At 43.0% G+C, this 27,065-nt stretch overlaps 1 protein-coding gene across 1 annotated transcript in view; it reads right to left on the reverse strand.

Moving 5' to 3' along the window:
- LOC144888941 (palladin-like) overlaps positions 1-27,065 on the reverse strand; it is a 55,708-nt gene that overhangs the window by 19,474 nt on the left and 9,169 nt on the right. Inside the window, exons 5-7 of the mRNA XM_078768715.1 lie at positions 21,550-21,757; positions 12,464-12,629; positions 744-877 (exon numbers count right to left, since the gene is read on the reverse strand). Coding sequence (XP_078624841.1) covers positions 744-877; positions 12,464-12,629; positions 21,550-21,757 — 508 coding nt within the window. The remainder of the gene's footprint in view (positions 1-743; positions 878-12,463; positions 12,630-21,549; positions 21,758-27,065) is intronic.

The following is a 27,065-nucleotide window of genomic DNA, read 5'->3' on the forward strand; positions in this document are numbered from 1 at the left end:
TCTTCAAAATGCCAACAGGATTAGAACATCGCCGGCAACGCCGGGTACTCCTGCTAGTATTGATTAAAGGAGTGCTTTCAGATGAAGCAGTAAACTTCATGTTAATCCAACTCCATCATTGTATTGTTTTGAGATTACAAATATAGCATACATTGAAAGCAATGACATCAATTTGAGAGCATTTGTAACAACATGAAACTAGAATGGCGCTCAGTAGAGAGCATACCTCCGCCAGGTGAACAGCTTACGTTTAGTATCCCAGGGTAGACCAGAAAATCACAATACAGAATCACATTTAATCAAACATTCTACTAGCCAGATCTGGATCTTCACCAGAATCGAATCGAATCGTCCTTGTCAGACACCCAAACTGTCCACCAAGTTTCGTCCAAATCCGTCCATAACTTTTTGAGGTATCCCGCTATGTATCGTTTTTAGCCCGATCTCCCAATGGTGAAGAATCACTTAAAACATTCTAGTAGCCGGAGCCGGATCTTTACCAAAATCTAATAATTTTGTCTGTGTCACATACGCTACATCTCTGCCAAATTTCGTCCGAATCCATCCACAACTTTTTGAGATATTTTGTTCACAAACAAACAGACAGGAGTGAAAACACAACCTCCATCCACCTTTGGTAGCGGAGGTAACAAACTGGTAATAAGTCAAAGCCAATGACATATTGACTTTGTGTTGAGGTAGGATTCTTCCACCCCGAGTGGGAAAAAGTGGGGAAAGCATACCGTAAATGTCAAGACGTGCAGTACAAGAGCTTATTCCCACTTCATTCTTGGCTGACACAGTGTACCAACCACCATCCTCTTTCAGTGCTGGCTGAATCAGCAGGCACACGTAGCCTGAACCATCTTGATGGATGCTGAAGGAACAGCAAAATGTCTTTCTGATGATTTAATATGAGGCAACTTCATACTCCAGGATGCAGCTAACTGTGCAATATATTCAACAGAGGTAAACAAATTTTGGGAGACTAAAAATGTGTCTCGTTTGATAGTTTGAGCACCATCAGTATTTAAAACAAAAATCCTATTCTCTCTGGCCTACTCCATGGCTTCGAACAGGCAGATATGTACCATGGAGTATGGTAGTATTCCATATGTAGGGATAGCACAGGGAAAAATGTAGAGATGATGGTAAAAATTAGACGCTTAAAATCTACTATAGAGTGAATTGAAGTCATAAGCCTGTAAAAGCCATAAATTTTATTCTCAAACGTTTTCATAACTTGCAAGAATGAAAAAGATGCCAGAATACGGTATATCCATCAAATTGTTGATAAATTTCATCCAGCTTAGCACCATAATGGCTGATGCAATTACAATTACAATGCGAACAATTCCTCCACATGTTCCTGGATTTCCAAATAAAATATGTGGTGTCTTTAACCACCCATTCCTTTGCTACCACACAACCATCGCCTCTAACCATTTTCTCAATTAGTGCATCATGTTGGTCATCTGCTGCTTAACACATTTCAGTTCCCTCTTGGAAGTAATTGCCATGCTCGATGGACAAGCCTGTAGTTCTGTTGCATCTTATGTGCATTTGAATTTTCAGACAATGCCTCTTCATGCATCATCATTATTCGCTAAAAAAAATTCGAAAAATTAGATGCTTAAAATATACTATAGAGTGAATTGAAGTCATAAGCCTGTAAAAGCCATAAATTTTATTCTCAAACGTTTTCATAAATTACAAGAATGAAAAAGATGCCAGAATACAGTATATCCATCAAATTGTTGATAAATGTCATCCAGCTTAGCACAATAATGGCTGATGCAATTACAATGATTCCAATGGAAAGACATGACATTTTCTCTCGGCTATTGTACCCGCACATAGCAATTTTTAAAAATTGGTACTAAAAAAAAATACAACCCAATATAACACAACCTGTTGAATGTCATTTATGCATGTACAGATTGAGAAACTCTCCCGTAAAACTCACTGTCTGCCATAAAGTGCCTGTCATGGATTGTAAGGTACTATAAGGTGCGGGATTTACAAAAGAAAAGGGCCCAGAACGGTCTGCTGATGCTTTTATTGAGGTTCACAGGTGGTCATGACAATTATTGAAAAGAGCATTCTAAATTCACCTTTCGATACACTACCGCTCAAAAGTTTTAGAACACCTCAATTTTTCCAGTTTTTATTGAAATTTAAGCATTTCAAGTCCAGTAAATAACCTGAAATGGTACAAAGGTAAGCAGTAAACTGCTCGAGGTTTAAAAAAAAGTTTAGGTCCACAAAAACGGGAAAACAATGTAAATTGCACAGTTATATTGTAAAAAAAAGGCCTTCTTCAGGGAACAAGTAATGGGTTAACAACTTACAGCTGTTCTGCAGCAATGTAAGTAAATTAAGCCTTGAAAGTTGATGCAAACAATTCCTACAGGTGTCCCAACCTCTGCTGATTACTTGATTACAAATCCCCTGTCTGTATAAAAGCAGTATTGGAACAGACTATTATTACACCCTCTGAAGCATTATTTGGACAATATTGCACTGCTGGAAGTAGTATATTGGAAACTGGAGGAAACTCTGACAGGAAGAGGTCTGGCAGACCCAAAGCCACAACAGAATCAGAAGACAAGTTTCTAAGAGTCAACAGCTTGCGTGATAGGCGGCTCACAGGACAACAGCTTCAAGCACAGCTTAACACTGGTCGAAGTAAGCAAGTCTCAGTTTCAACTGTGAAGAGAAGACTTCGAGCTGCAGTTTTGACAGGTCGAGTGGCAGTAAGAAAGCCATTGCTAAGATGGCAAAATAAGAAAAAGAGGCTTGCCTGGGCCATGAAGCACCGCCAGTGGACTACTGAAGACTGGAAGAAGGTCTTATGGACTGATGAATCCAAATTTGAAATCTTTGGTTCATCACACAGGGTTTTTGTACGCCGTCGAGTCGGCGAAAGGATGGTTCCTCAGTGTGTGACACCAACTGTCAAACATGGAGGAGGAAGCGTGATGGTCTGGGGCTCTTTTGCTGGATCCAGAGTCGGCGACTTGCACAGAGTGACTGACAACCTGAACCAAAAGGGCTACCACAGCATTTTGCAGCGCCATGCAACACCCTCTGGTACATGCCTAGTCAGTCAGGGGTTCATCCGACATCAAGATAATGACCCTAAACACACCTCCAGGCTATGTCAAAACTACCTTCGAGGAAAAGAACAAGACGGTAGGCTTCAAATCATGGAATGGCCAGCACAGTCTCCAGAATGAAACCCCTTCGAGCTGGTTTGGGATGAACTGGACAGAAGGGTGAAAGCAAAGCAACCTACAAGTGCAACACATTTGTGGGAACTTCTGCAACAGTGATGGGAAGAACTTCCCGAACAATATTTGATTCCATTGTAGAAAGAATGCCACGAGTGTGTTCGGCGGTTATATCTGCAAAAGGTGGCTACTTTGCTGAGTCAAAAATTTAAATAAAATTTTGCTAAACAAAATGATTCTATGATTTCTTTTTTTATCTCCAATTGTTTATTTGTTCTCTGCTTAATTTCAGAGTACACTGAGACATTAAACTGCATAAATTTCAATAAAAACTGGAAAAATTGAGGTGTTCTAAAGCTTTTGACCGGTAGTGTATACCGTATATGTATTTCGTATGTACCGTATTGGTCAAGAAAATCGTGCAGTACCTCCTCCTTATATAAATGGATGTGATCCCTTTGTAAGGCACATATTTATTACACGTACACAGGGTGGGGAGTGGTAGGAGGAAATTGGAAATGCCAACATTGAGAAAAGGAACGAAGGGAAGAGGATAGTGTTGTGTCCCTGTTATTACATTGACGATGTAAATGCTCATTTGATTCTGAATCTAAGAGAATGTTTGTAAAGATGCGGAGAAAGCAGCGTGGAGAGAGGGAAATGGCAGATTGAATCACTTCTGTGGTCATAATCATTGGCTAAGTAAGTGACACAACAGATAAGAATGGAGTTATCTCTATTGTGTATGTATAGGTAGGGAGTAAATAGAAGAAAAGAAGAGAATATATGATGGTACGAGAAGGAAAGGAGGTGAGCAGAGTTTGGGAGAGAAAGGAAGATTAGGAGGATATAGGAGTGTGAGGATATAATAGGGGAGAAGGGGCAGATGAAGAGAGAAGATAAAGAAGAATTCTGCCAAGTTGGCATACAAAATAAATAGATCGTGATTCCAAAAGTGAAAGACAACAGGGCAGCAGAATGTCTGATTGGAAATAGAAGGGATGGGAATATTGGACGGGATATTAAGGGAACTAGGGAAGGGACTTGTGTGAGATATATTATTGATGGGGCGGGGGTCTCGTAAACGCCCCTAAAAATAATTTAGTGGATGCTCATGTTATTGGCATCCAGATCGGAAAAAATAGAGTCAAACAAGTCAGAAAGAAACATTTTTTTAAAACAACAAAACAAGTAAGGACAGGATTCCCAAAAAACAACCAAACAAGGTAGGAAGGAATGACACGATAGGAATGACAACACAACAAAACATCACAATCCTTTTACGGATTGCCACCACAATAACTTTTGACGTGCTCAAAGGAAGCGCGTGATGATGGCACATCTCCTCTACCTCTAAATTTTTGATTTTGAACAACTCACCTGCTCACGCTCCCAAAGTCCAGGTGGGTTTCCCATTCGTCTCATTATTCTCTCGATTGTGGAATAGTCTCGCTTTGTCCGTTGTCTTGCCCCAATCACTTCAGTCTTTCAAATGCAAATGCACCACCAATACCATTGTTACCTGTTTCCATGGTGAAGAAGAAGAAGACCAATCCTTTTGCACATATGGATGCACAAGGCTGCCGAAGCAGTTTCCGATGCTAGTGGGCACAATCCTGGATGTGTCGCCACTCCAACTCAGCTTCCAAGGTGAGGGAATAGGTTATCCATTTCTTCTTTGAAACTCTGGTAATTTCTCACCACAATCAGCTCCTGAAAGCGTATGGAGTCTAACGAATATTTTGCACTTGTCATACGTCAGGGCTGGAAACCTTTTTATGTAAATTTATCTCCCTCTTTCTCTACAACATCGAGGCTCATCGAATATGTGACGTAGGCCATGAACTGACGGAGCAGGGCAGCAGAGCAACTCTTGGCCACAATTCTTCTTCTTCTTTCTTTATTAGCCACAATCATTCCTAGGCCAGGGGAAGTCTTTGACCCAAATATTTTATGAACTGGATAGTAGTCTGATACATTCGACTAAGTAGTTGGGGCAGGAATTTGGAACTTGGCTATGATGGCAGCGATACCTGGGCTACTCTTCGCAAAGGACACAGTGGGATCTATAACGTCCACAAACGAATGCTGACAGATGTGAGGCCGATTTAACATCCATCCGAGGGACGACACACACAATGATGAATTGCACACACTGCTTGTGCTTGTGGTACAGAAGCACAAGTTATGGAATTTTTTATTGCATTTTCAAATGGTGGGGGGAGGTGGGTGACAGCTCTCTCTTTTTTTCCAGGCTACTCACTGGGCTGGCCAAGCCCATCTTTGGTGGCCAATTATCCAAGTAGTGCGGCATCCTTTTTTTCAGTCCTATGCTGGCATTTCGCCAAGCATCTCTTGTTGACAGCTGGCACATATTGGTCTTGCAAAATACACTGTGGGATCTTTAAAGCCCACCAGTGTATACTAGTATAGGGTAGACCTAATTTAATATCTCACCTATGGATGGCACACTTGTTGATGTAACACACTACCTGCAAAACTAAAAGGTGACAGTTGATAGGTGGATTGGGAATCTAACCAAGACTAGGTAGCCCAAAGGTACACGATACAGTCGTGGCCAAAAATATTGGCACCTTTGCACTTTTTTCAAATAATGCACCATTTTCCCCAAAAACATTGTTGAAATTTTTTTTTTTTTTGGTATCCACATATGTATTTCTTTGGTTTGCAGTGGAACAAAACAAAAAATCAGAAAAAAAAAAATCACGAAATCTTAGCTTATTCCACACAGAAATCCTAAAATGGCCCGGATAATATAATTGGCACCTTTTAGAAGTTTTTAGAAATAATTAGATTTCAAGCAGGTGATTCACTTTTACTTTGAAATTGAACTCACCTATGGTGAGTTGCAGGTGCCTACAATATAAAAATCACTCATTCAACCAGTTTGAATCGAGAAAAGGAGTGATTCTGCTGTTTTGTGTCACTGTGTGTACCACAATGAGCATGGAGAAAGGAAAGAAAACCAGAGAATTGTTGAGGAGGTCAGACACAAGATTGTAGTCAAGCATGGACAATCTCAAGGCTAGAAATCCATCTCCAGAGACTTTGATGCTCCTGTGTCCACCGTACGCAATGTTATCATAAAGTTTACGGCCCATGGCACTGTAGCCATTCTCCCTGGACGTAGCCGCAATAGAAAACTTGGTCGAAGATGGCAGCGAATAATTTTTTATTTTTTTTTGTATACAAGACCGAGGCTCGTGTAAGAGCTGACATTAATCACAAAAAAACAAACGGACACATAAAACGTATTGTTATGTCGGGGGGGAGGTAAAGGAATATCTAGGGCCAGGTAGATCTGCATAGGTAGGTGCTCGACTGTCATGATAGGGAATCTACCTGTAATGAGTTCTATGTTTAGCCCGGATGTCGGTATAAGTTGTATTTGTGTCCCCGCCACGAGGGGGCGGGACATGCTAATTAGTACAGGGATTATGGGTAAAATTCCTTTGTTTGTTCCCTCTGTGAGCAGTCCAGTGTCCATTATGGCAACGCACTCATATAGACACTTAGACAGGTCCCTTAGTGCACACATTAATTAAATCCCCTCCCTTACATAAAGACTTACAGGAACGACAAGCAGGAAGCGGCCGCGTACAACGCCGGCGTGGGCGTCAAGCATCGTGCAAGGCAGGCTACAGCCACGTCCAGAGAACGTGTGATTGGTTGAGGCGGAAGGCATGAACATTCGGCCAATCAGGGCGGAAGGCGCCAAATGACCATTTAGAAACAGGTCGCTAGTTGGAGAAAGAGCGCCGGTGACGTCGCAAGGCGGGAAAGATCAGAAAGAAGGGCAGAGCGGATTGGTAACGCGCCAGAATTGACGTCAGACCACGGGAGACAAAACGGGTGGTTCGCGGGTATTTTGAGTTCGTGCTGGTTCTTCGTTCGAGGCTCTTCACTCTTCGTGCTGGGTTCTGCGCGGCTTCGCTGGTGCTTCTGTGTGTTCGGTGATCAGCTTCGCTGGTGCTTGTTCCCTGCGTTCTTACCTGGTTCTTCCCTGGTGGTTCGTCATCTTCGTGGTGTTCTTGTCGTGGTGCTTGGAGCAGTGCTCGGTGCTTGGAGTGAGGCGTGGTGCTGCGAGCGGATGGGACCTCGTGTGTGACCGACGAGGGGCGAGTGAGGCGTGCCGCTGAGCGCGTCGCTCGGGGCCTAGCAGGGCGTGAACGAGGCGGATGGAGGGCTGCTTCACGCCAACTGGAGCCGTGCCCAGACTGCACGCTTGGGTCCCGAATATCGGAGCCTGGACGATTTCCTGCCGACTGCAGACTACATACAGAAAGATAAGCTCGCACCCACAAACGCACAATACGACGGTTTCTTTGATTTAATTCATTTCCTTTGTCTATGGAGATAGAGGGAAGCACACAAGTACAACTTTAGAGAACAGTGACATCGGGAGATCTGTGGGAGGGAGAGGGCTTGGGGGGAGGAGGCATGGGAAGGTAAAGGGGTGGGGGGGGGGAGGTATAAAACACATGGACACTGCTGGGACTTCCAGGAAAGAAGTTGGTATTTCAAAAAAGTGGATCTGGGGTGAAATTAACAGGCGTAGAAAATATCAAGGTTTTGGATGGGGGAAGACAAGAGATGGTGGTGAACAGCTGTTTTAAAGACCTGGAGGGAGAGTGGGATTGTTCGAATGGTGGAGAAAGCACCTCGATCAACTGCCAAACAGATTCAAGCTGAACTTCAGCCACAAAGTACGACAGATTCAACTCGCACCATCCGTCGCCAACTCAATGAAAGGGGGTTCTATGGTAGGACCCCACTGCTGAGAAATAAATGGAAGAAAGCCCGACTGAAGTTTTCCAAAACAGACCTGAACAAGCCAAAATCCTTCTGGGAGAATGCCCTGTAGACAGATGAGACCAAGTTATAGCTTTTAGGTAAAGCACATCATCTCTATGTTTACAGAAAACAAAATGAAGCCTTCAAAGAAAAGAACACCTTTCCTACAGTCAAACTTGGAGGAGGTTCAGTGATGTTTTGGGGTTGCTGTGCTGCCTCTGGCACTGGATGCCTTGAATGTGTGCACGACATCATGAAATCAGATCACCAAGGCGTTTTGGAGCGCAATGTTCAACCCAGTTTCAGAAAGCTGGGTCTCCGTAGAAGGTCATGGGTCTTGCAGCATGACAATGATCCCAAACACACTTTAAAAAGCACCCAGGAACGGTTCAAGACAAAACGCTGGACTGTTCTGAAGTGGCCAGCAATGAGTCCAGATCTATATCCCATTGAACACCTGTGGGGAGATCTGGAAACAGCAGTTGGGAGAAGGCACCCTTCAAATCTGGAAGAACTGGAGGAGTTTGCACAAGAAGTGTGGGCCAAACTGCCAGTAGAGAGGTGTAGGAAGCTCATTCATGGCTATAGGAAGCGCTTGACTGCACTTATTTTGTCCAAAGGCTGTGTGTGCTACAACATATTAAGTCTCGGGCGTCAATAATATTATCAATGTCATTTCTTTTTATTTTCTGATTTAAAAGGATATATTTAGTTCTGAATCAAAAACAAAAGTTCTGTAATATTAGCAGTGAAATAAAGAATTGTGGAAACCAAATACTTTTGTCAATTTCAACTTGTTTTTGAGAAAATTGTGAGTTATTTGAAAAAAGGGCAAGGGTGCCGATATTTTTGGCCACGACTGTACCTCTAAGTGATAGGCAGCACCTATAAAGTAGTATGAGTTACATGCCGGCTTTGAAAATCTGTTTACGCATCGTCTCTAATCCAAGTAATTACTGCTTTTGAGACCGATGACCAATTACAATAAAATAAAAGTTATTGATGTGACGAACACTTTGTGCATTTTGTCACATTATCGGCACGTATGGCATCTGTATAGCTCTTGGCAAACAATAAAGGGTAGAGGGGGGACTCCACTCTGACTCAACTCATCTTTCCATTAAAAATACTTTCTCATGATTTTGAATATAAACTGCATATTGAAGACACAGTAGAATTGAGAAAGGAAGCTGTAGTTAGACTGAACTCCAGTATATCTGGTTAAGTACTGCAATAAATGTTCATTTGCATCTTATGAATGTTTTTATTTTTCTGAATAAGAGTTCAGCCTTATGGAATTCTGTAAATGTAATAACTGGATGCATGGATCATTGACCTTTCTCAATAAAGTGAGGAAAGTTTGGGGTGGGAGGGAATGGGGTCAAGGAGGAAGCTAATTTAATACATTATCTATTTTTAATAAAAGGAGACAGGTTATATATAGTTCACCCACTACTCAGAAAGACCCAATGTTGGATCCATGCCTGATTCAAAGACCCAACACACTCCTCATCTGCAAACAATTCCTCCACATGTTCCTGGATTTCCAAATAAAATACAGTCACGTGAAAAAGTAAGTACACCCCATGTAAAGTTTTGACTTTTTCAACATATTTCAACATACAACTATTTGATCTTCATTTCAACAATATTGATGGATAAAGGTAATATAATATAACAAATATCATGAAACATTTACATTTTGTAGTCCATTGTATAATTTAAATAAACATAAATGCAAATTTCGCATGTGGAAAAAGTAAGTACACCCTTGGCTCTAATAGGTGGTATTGCCCCCTTTGGCAGAAACAACCTCAAGTAGGCGTTTTTTATAACTGTCTACCAGTCTCTGACATGGACTGGGAGAAATTTTGCCCACTCCTCCATGCAGAATTCTTTCAGCTGTGCGATGTTTGAGGGGTTTCTTGCATGCACAGCTCGTTTCAAATCCCCCCACAACATCTCGATGGGATTTAGATCCCGGCTTTGACTTGGCCATTCCAGAACCCTCCATTTCTTTCTTTTCAGCCATTCCTTGTTTGATTTACTGGTATGTTTAGGGTCATTGTCATGTTGCAAGGTCCACCTTCGGCTGAGCTTCAACTTTCCAACAGATGGCCTCACATTATCCTCAAGCACCCTCTGGTACAATGAAGAATGCATTGTGGATTCTATGATGGTGAGCTGCACAGGCCCTGATGCAGCAAAGCTGCCACAAACAATATTTCCACCACCATGCTTTACAGTTGGTATCAGGTTCTTGCGGTCAAATGCTGTCTTTGGTTTTCGCCAAACATGTCTTCTGGTACTGTGGCCAAATAGCTCTACCTTATGACTCATCTGTCCAGAGCACATTATTCCAGAAGTGCTGGTCTTTGCCTCGGTGTTCATTGGCAAACTTTAGTCTTTCCCTGATGTTCTTTCTGGACAGCAACGGTTTCCTCCTGGCACACCTCCCTTGTAGATCAAATTTGTGCAGCCTCTTTCTAATGGTAGGCTTGTGCACTTTGACATCAACAGTGGCAAGAGCTACCTGTAGGTCCCGTGATGACATTCTGGGGTGCTTGGAGACTTCTTTCAGCATCTTGCGGACTGCTCTCGGGCTGAACTTGCTGGGGCGGCCTGGCCTGAACAATTTGGCAGTTGTTTGGAATCTTCTCCACTTGTAGATAATCTTGCGGACAGTCGAATGATTGATTTCAAATTGTTTGGAGATCTTTTTAAATCCCTTCCCAGACTCGTAGGCATCTATAACCTTCTTTCTGAAGGCCTCAGAGAGCTCTTTTGATCTAGGCATGGTGACGCCGCACACTTCAACAACAAAGAGGAAGCAAACGAAATGTCTGAGGTTTAAATAAGACAGGTTCCTCCAAGATCCTCTCTAACGATGTTCTAATCATTTGCACCTGAGCTGGTGCACCTGATTCTAATTTTAGGTATTTGAAGTCGTGATAAATGTAGGGTGTACTTACTTTTTCCACATACTAAATTTGCATTTATGTTTATTTAAATTATACAATGGACTACAAAATGTAAATGTTTCATGATATTTGTTATATTATATCACCTTTATCTATCAATATTGCTGAAATGAAGATCAAATAGCTGTATGTTGAAATATGTTGAAAAAGTCAAAACTTTACATGGGGTGTACTTACTTTTTCACGTGACTGTATGTGGTGTCTTTAACCACCAGTTCCTTTGCCACCACACAACCATCGCCTCTAACCATTTTCTCAATCAGCACATCATGTTGGTCATCCGATGCTTAACACATTTCAGTTCCCTCTTGGAAGTAATTGCCATGCTCGATGGACAAGCCTGTAGTTCTGTTGCATCTTACGTGCATTTGAATTTTCAGACAATGCCTCTTCCTGCACCGTCATTTTCCCTGGGTTGTTGAACCTGCATTGCCATATTTAACACCACAACACTGGGTGCAAAACCCTGGTCAATTACACACAGGCACATGCTTATACCAACCTCATATGAGGCCAACGATTATTTTCATCACATCTATCATCGTCCCTCATGATAACATATCCCACTTCAGTCGTAATTCCAGGTTACTTGTGCCGAACTGCCTACAATATGCATTACTGAAAATTTTTCCATATTAATTCCAACAGCACCATTTGCAGAAGCTTCACCTTAGGTTTTTCGGCCTGCCCATCACAAACATTTACCTCCTCCTGCACGGTTAATCAGCCTGTCACTTTTGCCAAAAACATATCCATCTGAGTATCCTGAGAATCCATGTGAGCATTCAAACTGCAATATTTGCATCCATGATTAATTTCAAATCAGCTTTCATAATCACCTATTACTTCCTGAAACACATGATTAATCATGGCTATGGCCATGATTGAAGGTTCATCATGAGGTGGCACCAAAAGGTTGCTTGCTGAAACAGCCTCAGATGTGACCTGCTAATGCAATCTCTTCCCCTTATACACTGGCTCGGACATTGTAATGGAGTACATTTTAATAGTCTACATTTAATCCCATCCCCCAATGAAAAACATCATTTACCACGAGAGGCCAAAGTAGAACAGCCTGCCAAAATCGACCACTAGGGGGTACTGCCCCACTCCTGAAATGTCACTTAACAGGGGGTCAGGGGTCAGGACCACTCGCGAGGCATGTCATAGGTCAATCCAAACACTTAAGGGCATAGCAAAACAAAATCCCGTGCCAAGACAGTCTATACCAAGCCTAATCACAGGGCCAGTTAAAGAAAAGTGACACAGACAGCCGAATGATTAAATGGATTGACAGCTGAATGAGGAAGATGTTTCATTTCATCAGTCGAGTATTTACAGTTATATGAAAGTTGAACACCACCATACATCATGTTGTTTGGAAAGAAACATCGATTGCCATGCACAACTGAACAGGTGTCGGGAAAGAATTACCCGAAACGTTCACGGGGCAGTTGTAGCATTTCATTTTCTTTTTTCCAGAAGATGGAGGGTGCAGGAACAGCAAGAATACGACATTCCAGCCTCACTGGATACCCCTCGGCCACACCTGTGTTTTGTAGCTTCTCCACAAATACCGGAGCCCGTGTAAGCTGCTTTGCTGTAGGGAACACGGCAAAATTGACTAGCTTCATAAAATTATGATGATGTTTTTTATCTAACGCACTAGTTTTGGAATCTTGCGCATTGATGAACCTTCAATCCAGGCTGGCTGAATCAAGATGAAACTCAGGCTTTAGATCAAATTAGCAATCTATATTATAAGAGAGCAGTTTGTCTGTCTGTCTGTGTCGTCATTTTTCTCAGATGGCTGAACGGATCTTCGTCAAATTTTCAGAGGTTCATCAGTGAGTGCCTGGGAGTGTTTTAGACAAAAAGATTGCGAATATATATATTATTTAAAGTTTGATTTTTGTTTGATTAAAAAAAAAAATCGCTCCATGGTGCCGAAGCCTTTGTAGCTATGTGAAAGGTAATATTAAATTATTCCCCATTATTGTGTGTGTAATATCATAATATTAAATATAGATTTTCCTTCGTGGGTGTAGGGAAGTGTTTAGGCATCCACAAAAAATAGAAAAAAACAACAAATTGATTTCTTCAAAATGCCAAGAGGATTAGAACATCATCGGGCAACGTTTCCTGCTAGTCTCATATATAAATGAAATGTTAGGTTTAATTAACCTCAGTTCACTGACTTCTGCAAAAAACCCGATTTATTTATACAGAAATGGAGTCGACACGAATCGATAATTAACCGTCATCAGAATTTATTCATTTTATTCTAGCTATTGTAAAATGACTTCCAGTCAGGAAGGTCTTCTGGTCCCTCGAGCGACGGGGCTTGCTTCGATCTCTCCACGGCATCAAAGTTTGAGTGTTTTCCCGTTCGTTTCTTTGTCAAATTTCCGCTGCGTATTTTGTTGTGTATGTGTTATTGTGTGTTTCTATTTGGTTTTGGTTTTGTAGTTGTTGCAAATTTGTGTGTAATTAGTCGTTTCTTTGTTCGCGCCTCGTGCGCCTCGTGAGGCCTGGTGTCTCGTGCGGCCTCCTCGTCTCGACTTGTGCCCCGCCCCCTATATCTCGTTTTTCTTTCACCTCTGCTCCTGCTTTCTCAAATCCACGTTCACACTTAGACACTTTTCCCAGATTGTTTTTCATGGTTTTGTTTAAATATTTATTTAAATATGTTTAAACCGCAGCCGTGATGCTGACGCCCCCCACCCCCCAGAATTTCCATGTTTTAAACGTTTCCCAGTGTATACCCTGGATAAGAATAGGTACGCCGTATCCCTGCGTGTCGTAAGAGGCGACGAAGAGGGTTGGCATCAGGAAGGGCATCCGGCCATAAAAACATTGCCTCAAAAAGAGAACCATGACAATTACAACTACATGTGGGCAGGGTACAGCCCGAAGTGGAGATCGGTTTCTGAGGTTTGGGACATGGAATGTAGGGACAATGACAGGGAGATCAGGAGAAGTGGTGGAAGTATTGGTCAGAAGAAGAGTGGACATATGTTGTGTGCAAGAGACGAGATGGAAGGGAAGTGGTGTGAGAATGGTGAAGGGTAGGCAGGGACAGAAATACAAGTTTGTGTGGCAAGGGTGCCTGGAGGGCGTGAATGGTGTTGGTGTCCTGTTTTCTGAGGAGTTTGTAGACAGTGTGGTGAGTGTGACTAGAGTGAGTGATAGGTTGATGATGGTGAAAATGATGATTGGAAAGCTCTTGGTGAACGTCATCTCTGGATATGCTCTGCAGGTTGGTCGAAGCGATGAAGAGAAGGACAAGTTCTGGTGTGCGATAGAGAAGCTGATGGAAAACGTGAAAGATGAGGAAGTTGTTGTGGTAGGAGGAGACCTAAATGGACATGTGGGAAGGAGTATGGATGGTTTTGACGGAGTTCATGGGGGTTACGGATATGGTGTGAGAAATGGAGAAGGTGAAAGGATTTTGGAGTTTGCTGATGGAGCTGATTTGTTGATTTGTAATACTCAGTTCCAGAAAGAGGATAATAAGCTTGTTACATACACGTCAGGTGGGTCGACGACAACCGTTGACTACCTGATGGTGCGTAGGCGAGATAGGGGGCACCTCCGGGACACAAAGGTGATCCCTGGGGAGGAGGCTGTTTCACAGCACCACTTGGTTGTCTGCGACGTAAGGGTGAAAGGTGCGAGGAGAGCTCGGCAGGTGAAGTACCAACCGAGAATGAAGGTGTGGAGGTTGAAAGAGGTGACAGTAAGGGAGGCATTAAAAGAGAGGCTGAGTAGGGTCGAGGATGATGTGGTTGAGCTTGAAAGTGGTTGGATGTCAATGAAAGCTAGTCTGTTGGGAGCCGTTGGTGAGGTATGTGGATGGACAAAAGGACCACCGAGGCACTCGGAAACATGGTGGTGGGATGATGAAGTTGGAAAGAGGATTGACGAGAAGAGGAAGAAGTTCAAGGAGTGGCAGAAGGCGAAGGGTACGGGAGCAGAAACAGCAGAGCATGAAAGTTATAAGGCAGCCAGGAAGGCTGCAAAGAAAGAGGTAGCAAAGGCGCAGGAGGCATGGAGGAAAATGTTCGGAGAACGCTTGGATTCGGAAGAGGGTCAGAAAGCAGTATTCAGGATTGCAAAGCAGATAGCGAAAGAGAGGTGTGATGTGATGGGGGTGAGTTGCTTGAAGGATGAAGTGGGACAAATCGTTGTGGACCCAGATGGAATTAAAGGAAGATGGAAAAGATATATGGAAGTGCTGTTGAATACAGAGAATGAATGGGATGGCAACATAGAGAGTAACCCAGTTTTAGGACCGGCAGAGAAGATAACTGAGAAGGAAGTTGAGGAAGCGATAAAAGCAATGAAGGGTAGAAAAGCGGGAGGGCTGACGGGAGTTGTGGGAGATATGTTGAAGGCAGCAGGAAGTTGGGGTGTGAAGAGAATGACAGAGATCTGTAATCTGGTGGTGAAAGAAGGCCGCATTCCAGTGGATTGGGAACTGAGTACCCTCGTCCCTCTATACAAGGGGAAAGGTGACCCTCTGGAGTGTGGCTCGTACCGAGCGATAAAGTTATTGGAGCATGGAATGAAGGTATTGGAAAGGGTGTTGGAGAGGAGGATAAGGAAGAAAGTGAAGATCGACGAAATGCAGTTTTGATTCATGCCAGGAAGAGAAACGACAGACGTGCTTTTCATTGTGAGGCAGTTGCAGGAGAAGTACATGGAGAAGAGGAAGAAGTTGTTTCTTGGGTTTGTTGATCTGGAGAAAGCATTCGATCGGGTTCCACGCAAAGTATTGACATGGGCATTGAGGAAGTTAGGAGTGGAGGAATGGTTGATCAGAGTAGTGATGGCAATGTACAAAAGAGCGTGCACAGCTGTAAGGACGAAGGACGGGAACAGTGGTGAGTTTGAGGTGAAGGTGGGAGTGCATCAGGGGTCGGTACTAAGTCCACTACTATTTGTAGCTGTGATGGAGGTGCTGGCTCAGAACGTAAAGGAGGGTTTACCGTGGGAGTTGTTGTATGCAGATGATCTGGTGTTGATTGCGGAAAGTATGGATGGACTGAAGGAAAAGATGAACACGTGGAAGGAATGTATGGAGATAAAAGGTCTGAAAGTGAATATCAGAAAGACGAAGGTGATGGCAAGTGGTAAAGCATGTGGTGAGGTGGAAAGAACTGGGAAGTGGCCCTGTGCTGTGTGTAGGAAGGGTGTCGGAGTGAACTCCATTCAGTGTACAATATGCGCTGAGTGGGTTCATCAAAAATGTAGTGGTCTGAGAGGGTCATTAACCAGTGTGGCAGCTACATTGAAATGTAAGGTGTGCACAGAGGGAGCTGCAGATGGAGGAAATGTTGAGTTGGATCTTGGAGACGGCGTGAAGCTGGAAGGTGTGAAAACATTTTGTTACCTCGGAGACATGCTGAATGGAGAAGGTGGATCAGACTCGGCAACGGTTGCTCGAGTGAGATGTGCATGGAAGAAGTTTCGGGAATTGAGTGGCGTGCTGATGATGAGGGGAGTGTCGTTGAACCTGAAGGGAAAGGTGTATGCTGCATGTGTGAGAAGTGTTATGATTTATGGGAGCGAGACATGGGTAATGAACGTAGAGCAGCAACGAAGGTTGGAAAGGGTGGAAATGCGAATGGTTCGACGGATGTGTGGAGTATCGTTGAGAGAGAGGAAGACAAATGATGAATTGCGAAAGATGATGGGAATAGAGCCTGTGATTGATGCTGTGAAGAGGAACAGGTTGAGATGGTTCGGTCATGTGTTGAGGAAGGATGAAAGTGACTGGTTGAGAAGAGTGATGGAAATTAATGTAGAATGAAGTAGAAGACGGGGAAGACCGAGAAAGACTTGGCTAAAGATGGTGGAAGAAGAAATGCGGGCAAGGGGGTTAACAAGGAGAGATGCAGAAAATAGGGCAAAATGGAGAAGATTGTCATGGGGACCGCAAGGCTAACCCCCGCTCTAGTAGGGAAAATGGCCTTTAACATGCATGTTGTTTGTTGTTGTTGTATTGTAAAATCATTGATAACAAAATGCAATGACCTTGCTGGCGATTAAACAGTGTAATGTGGGTTATAAGGAATAAAGTGACGTTAAAATATTAGATTAATATTTTTGCAAACCAACACACAAGTGTGTGCCAATCCATAAAAATGCCAAAAAACAATGCAAATCACGAGGCTGAATGCTCAAAACCAGCCGTCTTCCTGAAACTCTTGGTGGTGTCTGGTCAAGCCCCCTCACCTATATCTAAAATTTTCAACAGTATTGCATCTCCTACAACTAGGGAGTTCAGAGAACACCTTACCCCATTCATTGTTCAAGTATATAATTCAAATGAAATAAAATAATGATTTCAAAGGTCGTATAAACTAGAAAAACACTCTACGACGTCACGACGTCGACCGATATGCCTCCGTCCACATTATTACATCATTATAGTACTTGTACAAAGTTTGATTTAAATCCATTCAGCTGTTCTTAAGTTATCACATTTTTTATCTGACATGACCTCTGACCTTTGACCTCTTGACCCCAAAATTTAATCAGTTCAAGTTTAAATCATTATACATACCTGTACCAAGTTTTAATTTAAATCCCTTCAGCTGTTCACAGGTTATCACATTTTTACCTCACATGACCTCTGACCTTTGACCTTTTGATGGCATAATCCTATTAGTTCATCTTTGCATCATATATAGGCCTACTTATACCAAATTTGTTCAAAATCCCATCACTGGTTCATGAGTTGGCACGGGAACATAATTTTTACTTAACATGACCTCTAACCATTGACATATTGACCCCAAAATCTAATCAGTTCATCGTTACCTCATTATACATAGCTGCACCAAGTTTGACTGAGATCCCTTTAGCCGTTCCCACGTTATCGCGGTAACGAAAATATATCACGGATGGACGGACGGACGGACAGCCGGACGGACAACCTGAAAACATAATGCCTCCGGTGACTTCCGTGGCGGAAGCATAAAAATCTGGGAGATTAGTGCGATTAATGCAGACTTATACACCACCTTGTATAACATGTCGAAGTACTGCAAAACTGGAGGTATTTGGAAGCGTTAAAAAGTGATTTGTGCTATACAGTCTTTAAGTATGTAAGAAATTGAAAGAAAATAAAGATCGTAAAGGTCGCATAAAAAAATTAATACCGGTGTCGCGAAATAAATCCGCCCCCGTATAAACTCTCCCGCCGGCGAAACTGTACCGGTACAAACTCGCCCCCCCGGCGGATACGTTTCTCGCCCCCATCAGAATAGAATCGCCCCCCATTCTCGTTTACATTTCCATTAAATAAAACATATTTGCTGAGCATTTTCTCAACAAATAAGGTCTTGGCGTTTCAATACGCCCATTATTTATCGTATTCTTACAATTGATATAATATACAGAAAGCAAAATATATACAGATACAATATACAGAAAGCATTTTCAAATTAGTTACAGTTGTATACATGTACACCTATATATTTAACATGGATATCAGAATGAAACTTACACTTGAAAAGGACATGGAACTCTTGTTCAGTATTAAATACATCATGTATGGTATGGCAATACTGAGACAGTGAGACACTCTAGCTTCATATCGAATGTACTTATGTGACATGTACTTTAAAATTACTACATCTGAAACGAGCAATATGCTTTCTAAAATAAGTAGGAACAGTGATAGATAAATGAGATTCAACATTTAATAATGACATGGTGCTTATAAGTAAAACTCTGATATATGTTATCAACAGATGCTGACCACATTCGAAAACGATTATCATAAGTCTTTGTCTAAAAGTTGCTACAAACATTGACATCTCCAACTTCTTGTGACAACCACACAAAGCCAAATCCATACTGATATAATATAGTTTCTATATGAGTCGCACATGCAACTCCACCAGCATCATCAAGATATTTTTAACATGTTATAACATTCATAAGGTAGTCTAGTATTGCTTAGTTGTACAAGTTTACACCAATATTCAGTTGCTCTTGTTGTAGATTAATTGTAAAAGAACTCTTCCACAATCACCAAGAGCCATACAATTGTTACACTTTTTTCCAAGTTTGAATATCTGCTGAAACATGGACATATATACACAAAGAATTAAGTTAAGCACCCCCCCCCCGTTTCTTTACAACCTCGCACGTTACAAGTTTGTTGTCGTCAAAACAGTGTAATATACCCATGATATTGCTATATTTTCTGGAGAAGTGATATTATGGTCACATAAAAACATAACAATCATGCCGTTTTCAATATTTTATTCTGAATAATTTAAGGTGAAATTTTTTGGGAATTTTAGGCATATTTTCACCTCAATTTAAGTATGGAGCTATAGGTCCATCACGGACAGTGTGGATGACGTTTATGTTTTCTAACGTACAGTCATTGTTCTGAGAAGACCTCTAGCGATCTTTGCGTCAATAACGTGTGTAGGACCCACGTGATCGGATCACTGACTCAACCCTACGTCACAGATGCGTGCACTCATCTGCATGTCATCAATGGATAATTGCTAATGACATACCAATCATTATTTGATCTCACATACCTTAGAATATATGCCAATGTATACATATACACAAAGAATATATATTAGGGGGTGCTTACCCTAATTCGTTGTGTAGGGGTGCTTAACTTAATTCTTTGTGTATATATTATGAGGGGGCGATTTTGTCACGGGGGCGAATCTATTTCGAGGGGGGCGAATCTGTATCGGTACTGAATCGCCGGGGGGCGGATCTGTTTCGGCGGAGGATCTGTTTCGTGACACCGGCAGTTTACCGCCGTTGACACAGTTTTTATTGCACGACCTCATCCAATATATGTTACATTAGTTCTTCATGCTTGTTGTTTGTGTCTTTTATTACATCTTTAAAAACAGTGAGTTTGGTGTTTGGAATGATTTTCAATTTTGTTTGACTGCCAGACAGGTGGAGGAAGTAAAAATATGATCTCGGTCCTCTCTGCGAATGTGCGATCAGGATGAATTCAGAGCCAAAGTCCTGTTCAACTCTAGGTTCGTTTTCCGATTCATGTTCTGATTCGTGTTCTAAATATAACATCCAATTGAAATTAAGTTGTTGCTCGACCATATACACGTTTTGTGCATGGATTGGACAAATGGACAGACCGAAGTGAACCAATAATTGCTTAACACCGCTTTTCACTTCACGTGCACGGGGTAATTAGGCTGAAGCTCTCATATTGGAGATAGGTCAGTAGCCTATGTTTTTTATTACCTCTCCTCCGGTCTGGATTTTCTTCTGACCCTCTCCATTTCCTCTAGAATACACAAGTTATTCTACTCATCCAATCCTGGTTAAACTCCCAAAAACGAGATTTCTGCCCATCTCCACTCTTTCACTCCTCTTTTCTCCCGTTTGTGAAACTGCCTTCCAAAAATGGAACAATCACACTCTTCCCTCAAGGTCTTCAAGCTGGCAGGATGTCACTATCTCAGTATCTCATGTCATCCACCTTCCCTACCTGCGACCTTTTATACTTACCTAACCCAAAGCTCTCACCTGCAGGTTCCTGTGCTGTCTGTGTCTGTCTGTCTCTGTCTGTGTCTGTCTTTGTCTGTCTGTCTCTCTTTCTCTCTTTTCGTGTTCGTTCATTCCCTTGCTTGTTATGCCCACCTATTGATCCACCTCACTACTGTCAGTACATTGCTTTTGCCCTCAGTCGCTTCATTCCTCTGTGAGCTGAGATATCAAATAAAATTATAATCATTATTATTATACAATCTAGCGTGACTCGGTGCCCTCCGCGCGCCTCACCACACCTCGTTTCAGAGGGATAGGCATCTTTGACCATTTCGGTGTCTTTTGGGTCTTTTGAGTCTTCATGGTGTTTTGGGTCTTCAGGGCCATTTTGATCTTCTGGGTCTTTTGGATCCTCTTGGCCTTTAAGGGTATTTTGGGTCTTTGGGGTGTTTTGGGGTCAACAGGGTATTTAAGGGTCTTTGTGGTCTTCAGGGTGTTTTGGGTCTTCAGGGTGTTTTGGGTATTTTGGGTCTTCGGGCTAAAAACGACATATAGAATGATATTTCAAAAAGTTGTGGATGAGTTATGACAAAACCTAGGTGGATGAGTTGGTTAGATAACAAGAACAAGCCGATTAGATTTTGGTTCAGGTCAGAATCCAGATTCTTCCTATCAGAGGAATACAAAACATAAACTGTTCCGCCTGGCGGAGGAATGCGCTCTACCGAGTGTTGTTCTAGTTATGGAATGTGGTGGATTCTGTTCGACATAAACAAGCCATTATATTTGAACATTGAGGAGCAGATACTGTACCTCATAAGTAAGTATTTTTGAATGGTGAAAAATCTCACATCGTGTGAATATTTTTTTTAAACATACCATGTTGACACATAATTAACATCGACTGTGAACTCAACTGAGCTCTTTGACAGAATTGCTACCGACAAGATATCACGTCAGAGTGCAAGTCCTAATTTCCCAAGACTGGCAAAACAAATATTGTGTTTCCATACCTACGACATTGAGCTGCAGTGAGAAGGAGGTCTGGCCAGCTTGATTAGATGCCATGCAGGTGTATGTGCCAGAGTCTGAGACAGCGAGTGACTCGATGATGAGGGAATGGACACCATTTTCCCTCACAAGCATTTTGTGCGTCGGATCAGGGTGCAGTGGTCTACCGTTCAGTTGCCAACTGAGGTCTGGTGTTGGCAAGCCACTCACCTATCACAGCATCAACAAAAACAACAACATTATGGTTATTATCAGTTCCCTACCCGAAGAGGGCAATAGGTTTGCTCTCCGTCTGTCTGTCCGTCCATCTGTCTGTCCATCCCACCTGTGGTTTTCTGGACGTTTTTCCCAAAGACATTAACATATTCAATCAAAACTTGGTACATGGCTTTATTATGATAAGGTGGAGGAAAAGTTTGAGTTTCGGGGGATTTTGCCAATTTTTCAGAGTTATGCCCATTTTGGTTGGACCAAGAACATTCATTGGGGTCATGTATTGCAAAGCAATTCTTGCTCTTGATATTATTATTACTAGCAACGGAACCTGCCCTATGGGCGGGGCTTCAATTGGGAAGCCCAATTGAAAAGGCAAAATATCAGAAATTGAAGGCTTTTTAAAATTTTAAACGATTCATATAAACATCCGTTGAATCATATCACACGCAAATCATCAAAATGTAAACAGTACATGGCGCCAATTTTGAAAAAAGATTGAATTCTGCAAAACGGAAGCGGCTGCTACACGTCTTTCTCAGTCGCACGTTTATGTGTGAAGAGTGCGCGCCGAATCTGTAACACGGCAGCGGCCGCTACACCTGTTTCTCAGTCGCTTTGTACACGCTGCCATGTTACTTCGGAGCCGCACGTTTCTATAGGAAGAGTTCGTCAGGAGTCGATCTACTCTCTCCTCGTACGTAGAATTTCAACAAAAGCCACATCACTGTTCACATCGGTAAATATTATTTCAACGTGTTTGGAAAAACTGGAAAACTTGGAAAAACAATATAGTGTAGCGGTTACCGCTGGGTATACACAATCGCCTTGCACCGACCGAGGACCCGGCCAGGGAGCGATCACCATGCCGGGCTCGTCCAGGCCGCCCGGACAGGCCCAGACGCGCCTCTCCCGGGCATGCCCAGACTCGCCGTTCCCAGGCTCGCCCGAGCCGCCCGGGCACGCCCGGTCTCGTCTTTCCCGGGCATGCCCAGACTCGCCGTTCCAGGGCTCGCCCAGGACTCGCCTTTCCATGGCTCGCCCAGGACGCCCGGGCATGCCCAGCCTCGCCTTTCCAGGGCTCGCCCAGGACGCCCGGGCACGTCCAGACTCGCCTTTCCAGGGCTCGCCCAGGATGCCCGGGCACGTCCAGACTCGCCTTTCCAGGGCTCGCCCAGGACGCCCGGGCATGACCAGCCTCGCCTTTCCAGGGCTCACCCAGGACGCCTGGTCTCGCCTTTCCAGGGCTCGCCCAGGACACCCGGGCACGCCCGGTCTCGCCTTTCCAGGGCTCGCCCAGGACGCCCGGGCACGCCCAGACTCGCCTTTCCAGGGCTCGCCCAGGACGCCCGGGCATGTCCAGACTCGCCTTTCCAGGGCTCGCCCAGGACGCCCGGGCATGTCCAGACTCGCCTTTCCAGGGCTCACCCAGGACGCCCGGGCATGTCCAGACTCGCCTTTCCAGGGCTCGCCCAGGACGCCCGGGCATGTCCAGACTCGCCTTTCCAGGGCTCGCCCAGGACGCCCAGGCATGCCCAGCCTCGCCTTTCCAGGGCTCGCCCAGGATGCCCGGTCTCGCCTTTCCCGGGCAAACGCTCCGGCATGATGTGTATATATATTGCTGCCCGATAAACGGGCTTTACAGAGTGTGCCGGGTTCTGTACGAATAAACATGCTTTGAACTCAACCAAATGGCCTCGTTCTCTCGCCGTCCACGACTCCTAAAATAGCCTATTTTACTCCCAGGAGTCCCAGTAATACCCACCCAAAATATCGCTGCGATCGGTTGAGCCGTTTTTGCGGTACCTTCGAACGGACGGACGGACATTTGGTGAATTAGAGTATGTTCGTTCCCGGAGGGAGGCAATAAGTGTTTAGTCTTGGTGGGGGTGGGGGGGCGGTGGAGGGGGGGGAGGGTGGGGAGGTGTGAGGGTGGCCTGTCTGCCAACTGCCGTGATGTCCCGCTTTTTGGACAAAAAAAGAAAAAAAAAACCATGAGCGATCTCCGATCACATCCCTCTAGTTCATCCAGAAATTAATTTTGAGTTGGTTACATTTTTGTCCTTTTGGGGTGTCATATTCAGCCTTACAAAGGTTTAAATATATTTTACTGAAGGTATAGATTTAATAACACACCCCTGTTGTGAGAACTGGGCAGTAACTCTTATCTCTTCATACACAATTGCAAAGACCAATGGAGATATTGAAACAATATAAGATAGGAGAACACATGATAAACTTGGCATCATTACCTGTGGCATCGTTAAAATACTAAATCAGATAAAAGTGAAAAATCACAAAGACCATAGTCACCTAGTCACCCCCTTGCTCTGTCTGTATTACCATTTTCACAAGGTGAATATTTAAATGTGTCAAAATGGCATTGCTTGGAAAATTTCAACATTACATTTATGAAGATAAATGGGATGGCAGGATGGCCTGGAGGTACATACACTCACCTCTAAGTTGTTTATCCTGGGTTTGAATCCTGACCCAGCTATAAACTGTCATCCTGGTGTTTCACAGGCATCAATGTGTTTTTTGTCCCTCGGATGGATGTTGAACCTGGTGGCCTGTCTGCCGGCATTCGTTGGTGGACGTTAAAGATCCCACGGTGTCCGTCACGAAGGGTAGGCGAGCTATTGCCAGCACCATGAACAAATTACAAATTCCTTCCCTGACCTTAGTCAAACATCAGGCCTGGCCAGATAGTTCATGAAAGACTTGTGCCAAGCTTTCAGCCCCACAAGAACATGGGAATTAAATGATTGTGCCCATTAAGGAAGAAAAAGATTTATGAAGCTGAATGATAAACTTTTTCAAAATAAAATTAATAAACGTATGTAATTGTCTTGGAATATACATGACTCAAAACCACAACACGTGAGACTAAGCACAGAGGGTTTTACTGAACAGATCTTTGGTTTTGTGGATTTTCATGAGTCCAAGGAGTCTATGTAAGTGGAACTGTGGAGAGACTCATGAAAGTTGAGTAAAAAATGTCGGTATTGTTATACACACACACACACACACACACACACACACACACACACACACACACACACACACACACACACACACACACACACACACACACACACACACACACACACACACACACACACTCTTATGCATGTTTAACACCAGAGCACATAAATAATGTACGTTATATGTCAATGAATGAATATCTACAAACAATGCACAAATATGGAATGGATTTAATAAATTAAGGTTTGGAAGAGAATATGTTTCCCACAATGGGAAGTAATATGATGCTGATGTTTCAAACATTATCCCTTTATCAGAGTAAAGAGGCTGACACTCAAAACATTAACTGTGCCTCATTTTACATTAACACACGTTTATCAATTTCTAGTTTTGATAATAGATGCACCGTTTTTTTTGGTTGGAAATGCAGAAAGTCATCCTTCACAGAGACTGGTATTAAATTGTATTTGACAAATAATGAGGTTTCACATATCATCATCATCGTTCTCATCATCATTTATCATCTTGACAGAGCATACTGCTGAAGTAGTTATTTGGCAATGGTTATGCTGGGTGATTTTCAGTTGATTTCCCAGAAGTCTATGAGCGGGAACCTGGAATTTTTTCATGATACCAGTGATAACACGCCCACTCGCCGTGACCAGTTCCGGCAGACAGGTGTTCCAGCTCAGCATCCTCCCAATGGATGGCCTAAACATTGTTGGATTGCCCTGCATTCGAGCTCAGGCTAGACAGCTAAAAAATGAGAGCGCATATGTCTTCGCTGCCATCTTTTGAAATCACACCAGGGTGTGAAATGACAAAACTCTTTTCTAAGAAGGTGAGAAATAACATCTCATTCATCATCTAGACTTCGAGTTAGAGTACATAGCTTTGAGTGCACATGTAGTTTTGAATTGGTTGCTAAGCAATGCTAAGAGGCGGTGTCTTTGAGGATGGATTTTAAGGTAGAGTATGTAGCGTGTCATGAAAACATTTCCCCCCCCCACTGCTTTGCATCCACACACATGATGAAGGAGATCAAATTAATGATCTGAGAAGTGGACACGTCCATGCAGACATACAGGATTGTGGAGGTAATTACACTTGGTTTGCTAAAGTAAATCCATCCTCAACTAGTTCAGTCATAAGTCATCGATAACTTTTTAAAATATCATGTTATATATCACTTTTCGCACGATCTCTCAATGGTGAAGAATCACTTAAAAATTAAATAATTATCGTATCCGAATCCATATTCAGATCTTCACCAAAATCGAATTGATTAGTCCTCATCACACACACTACCTGTCCACCAAGTTTTTGGCCCCATCACTCTATTTCTAAAAAATCTATTTCTAAAAGATTCTAAAAAATCTACTAGCCGGATCCGGATCTGTATCTTCACCAAAATCTAATAACTTCGTCCGTGTCACATACACTACCCTCTCTGCCAAATTTCGTCCGAATCCGTCCACAACCTTTTGAGATATCTTGTTCACAGACAGAGAAACAAACACACACACAGGGGTGAAAATATAACCTCCATCTACCTTTGGTGGCAGAGGTAAATATTGCATGGAAAGTGTGAATTCCATCCACGTGGTGTGATGAAACTGTCAAAAGGTGATTCAAACGTTGGGATTTCCAAGTCCTTTTCCCCCATTAATGAAAAATAACAAGAACACAAATTATGCTGAGGTGAGTTGCATTCTACCTTTTCCGAGCGATATGTAAAAAAAAAAATTGTTAGGGGGTTTACAAATTTATTTATTTCTCAAATAAAAATAACTATGAATAAGTGTTATTTATTGAGATTTAAAGAAAATATTTACATGATGACGATGATGGTAATCTATATAATAATAGCGTAAGGACTCGACTTTGTTATCCCTTTTACGCCGCACCCAGTGACCCGATGCCCACGGCACTAATGGATTTACGATCTACGAACCGCGCTCTTTGTTTATCACGTACAGCCATACTCGAAAAATCTGAATTAGCCGACGTTGGGGCCCAAAAGCATCCGATTAACTGCCGATACGACGCCATCTTACGACGCCATCGTATTGGCGTCTGCTGGGTGAAGGCGAAGCAAGCCGTCCGCTGATTGGACAGGCGAAGGCAAAAGCAAGCCGTCCACTGAGTGGACAATCCAGAGCATGCATTTGTGCCGGTGTCGGCGATCGTTGTTCATATACGCACTCTTCATTCTCATCTTTCTTCCTAACTCTTACTCGGACAAGCAAATCCCCTATGCCATCCATAATGGTACACTCTATCCATACACCACATCCTTCCTTCTGTGGATGTTCCA

This window comes from Myxine glutinosa, unplaced genomic scaffold, assembly GCF_964187855.1.
Source record: "Myxine glutinosa unplaced genomic scaffold, kmMyxGlut1.1 SCAFFOLD_179, whole genome shotgun sequence".
NCBI lineage: Eukaryota > Metazoa > Chordata > Myxini > Myxiniformes > Myxinidae > Myxine > Myxine glutinosa.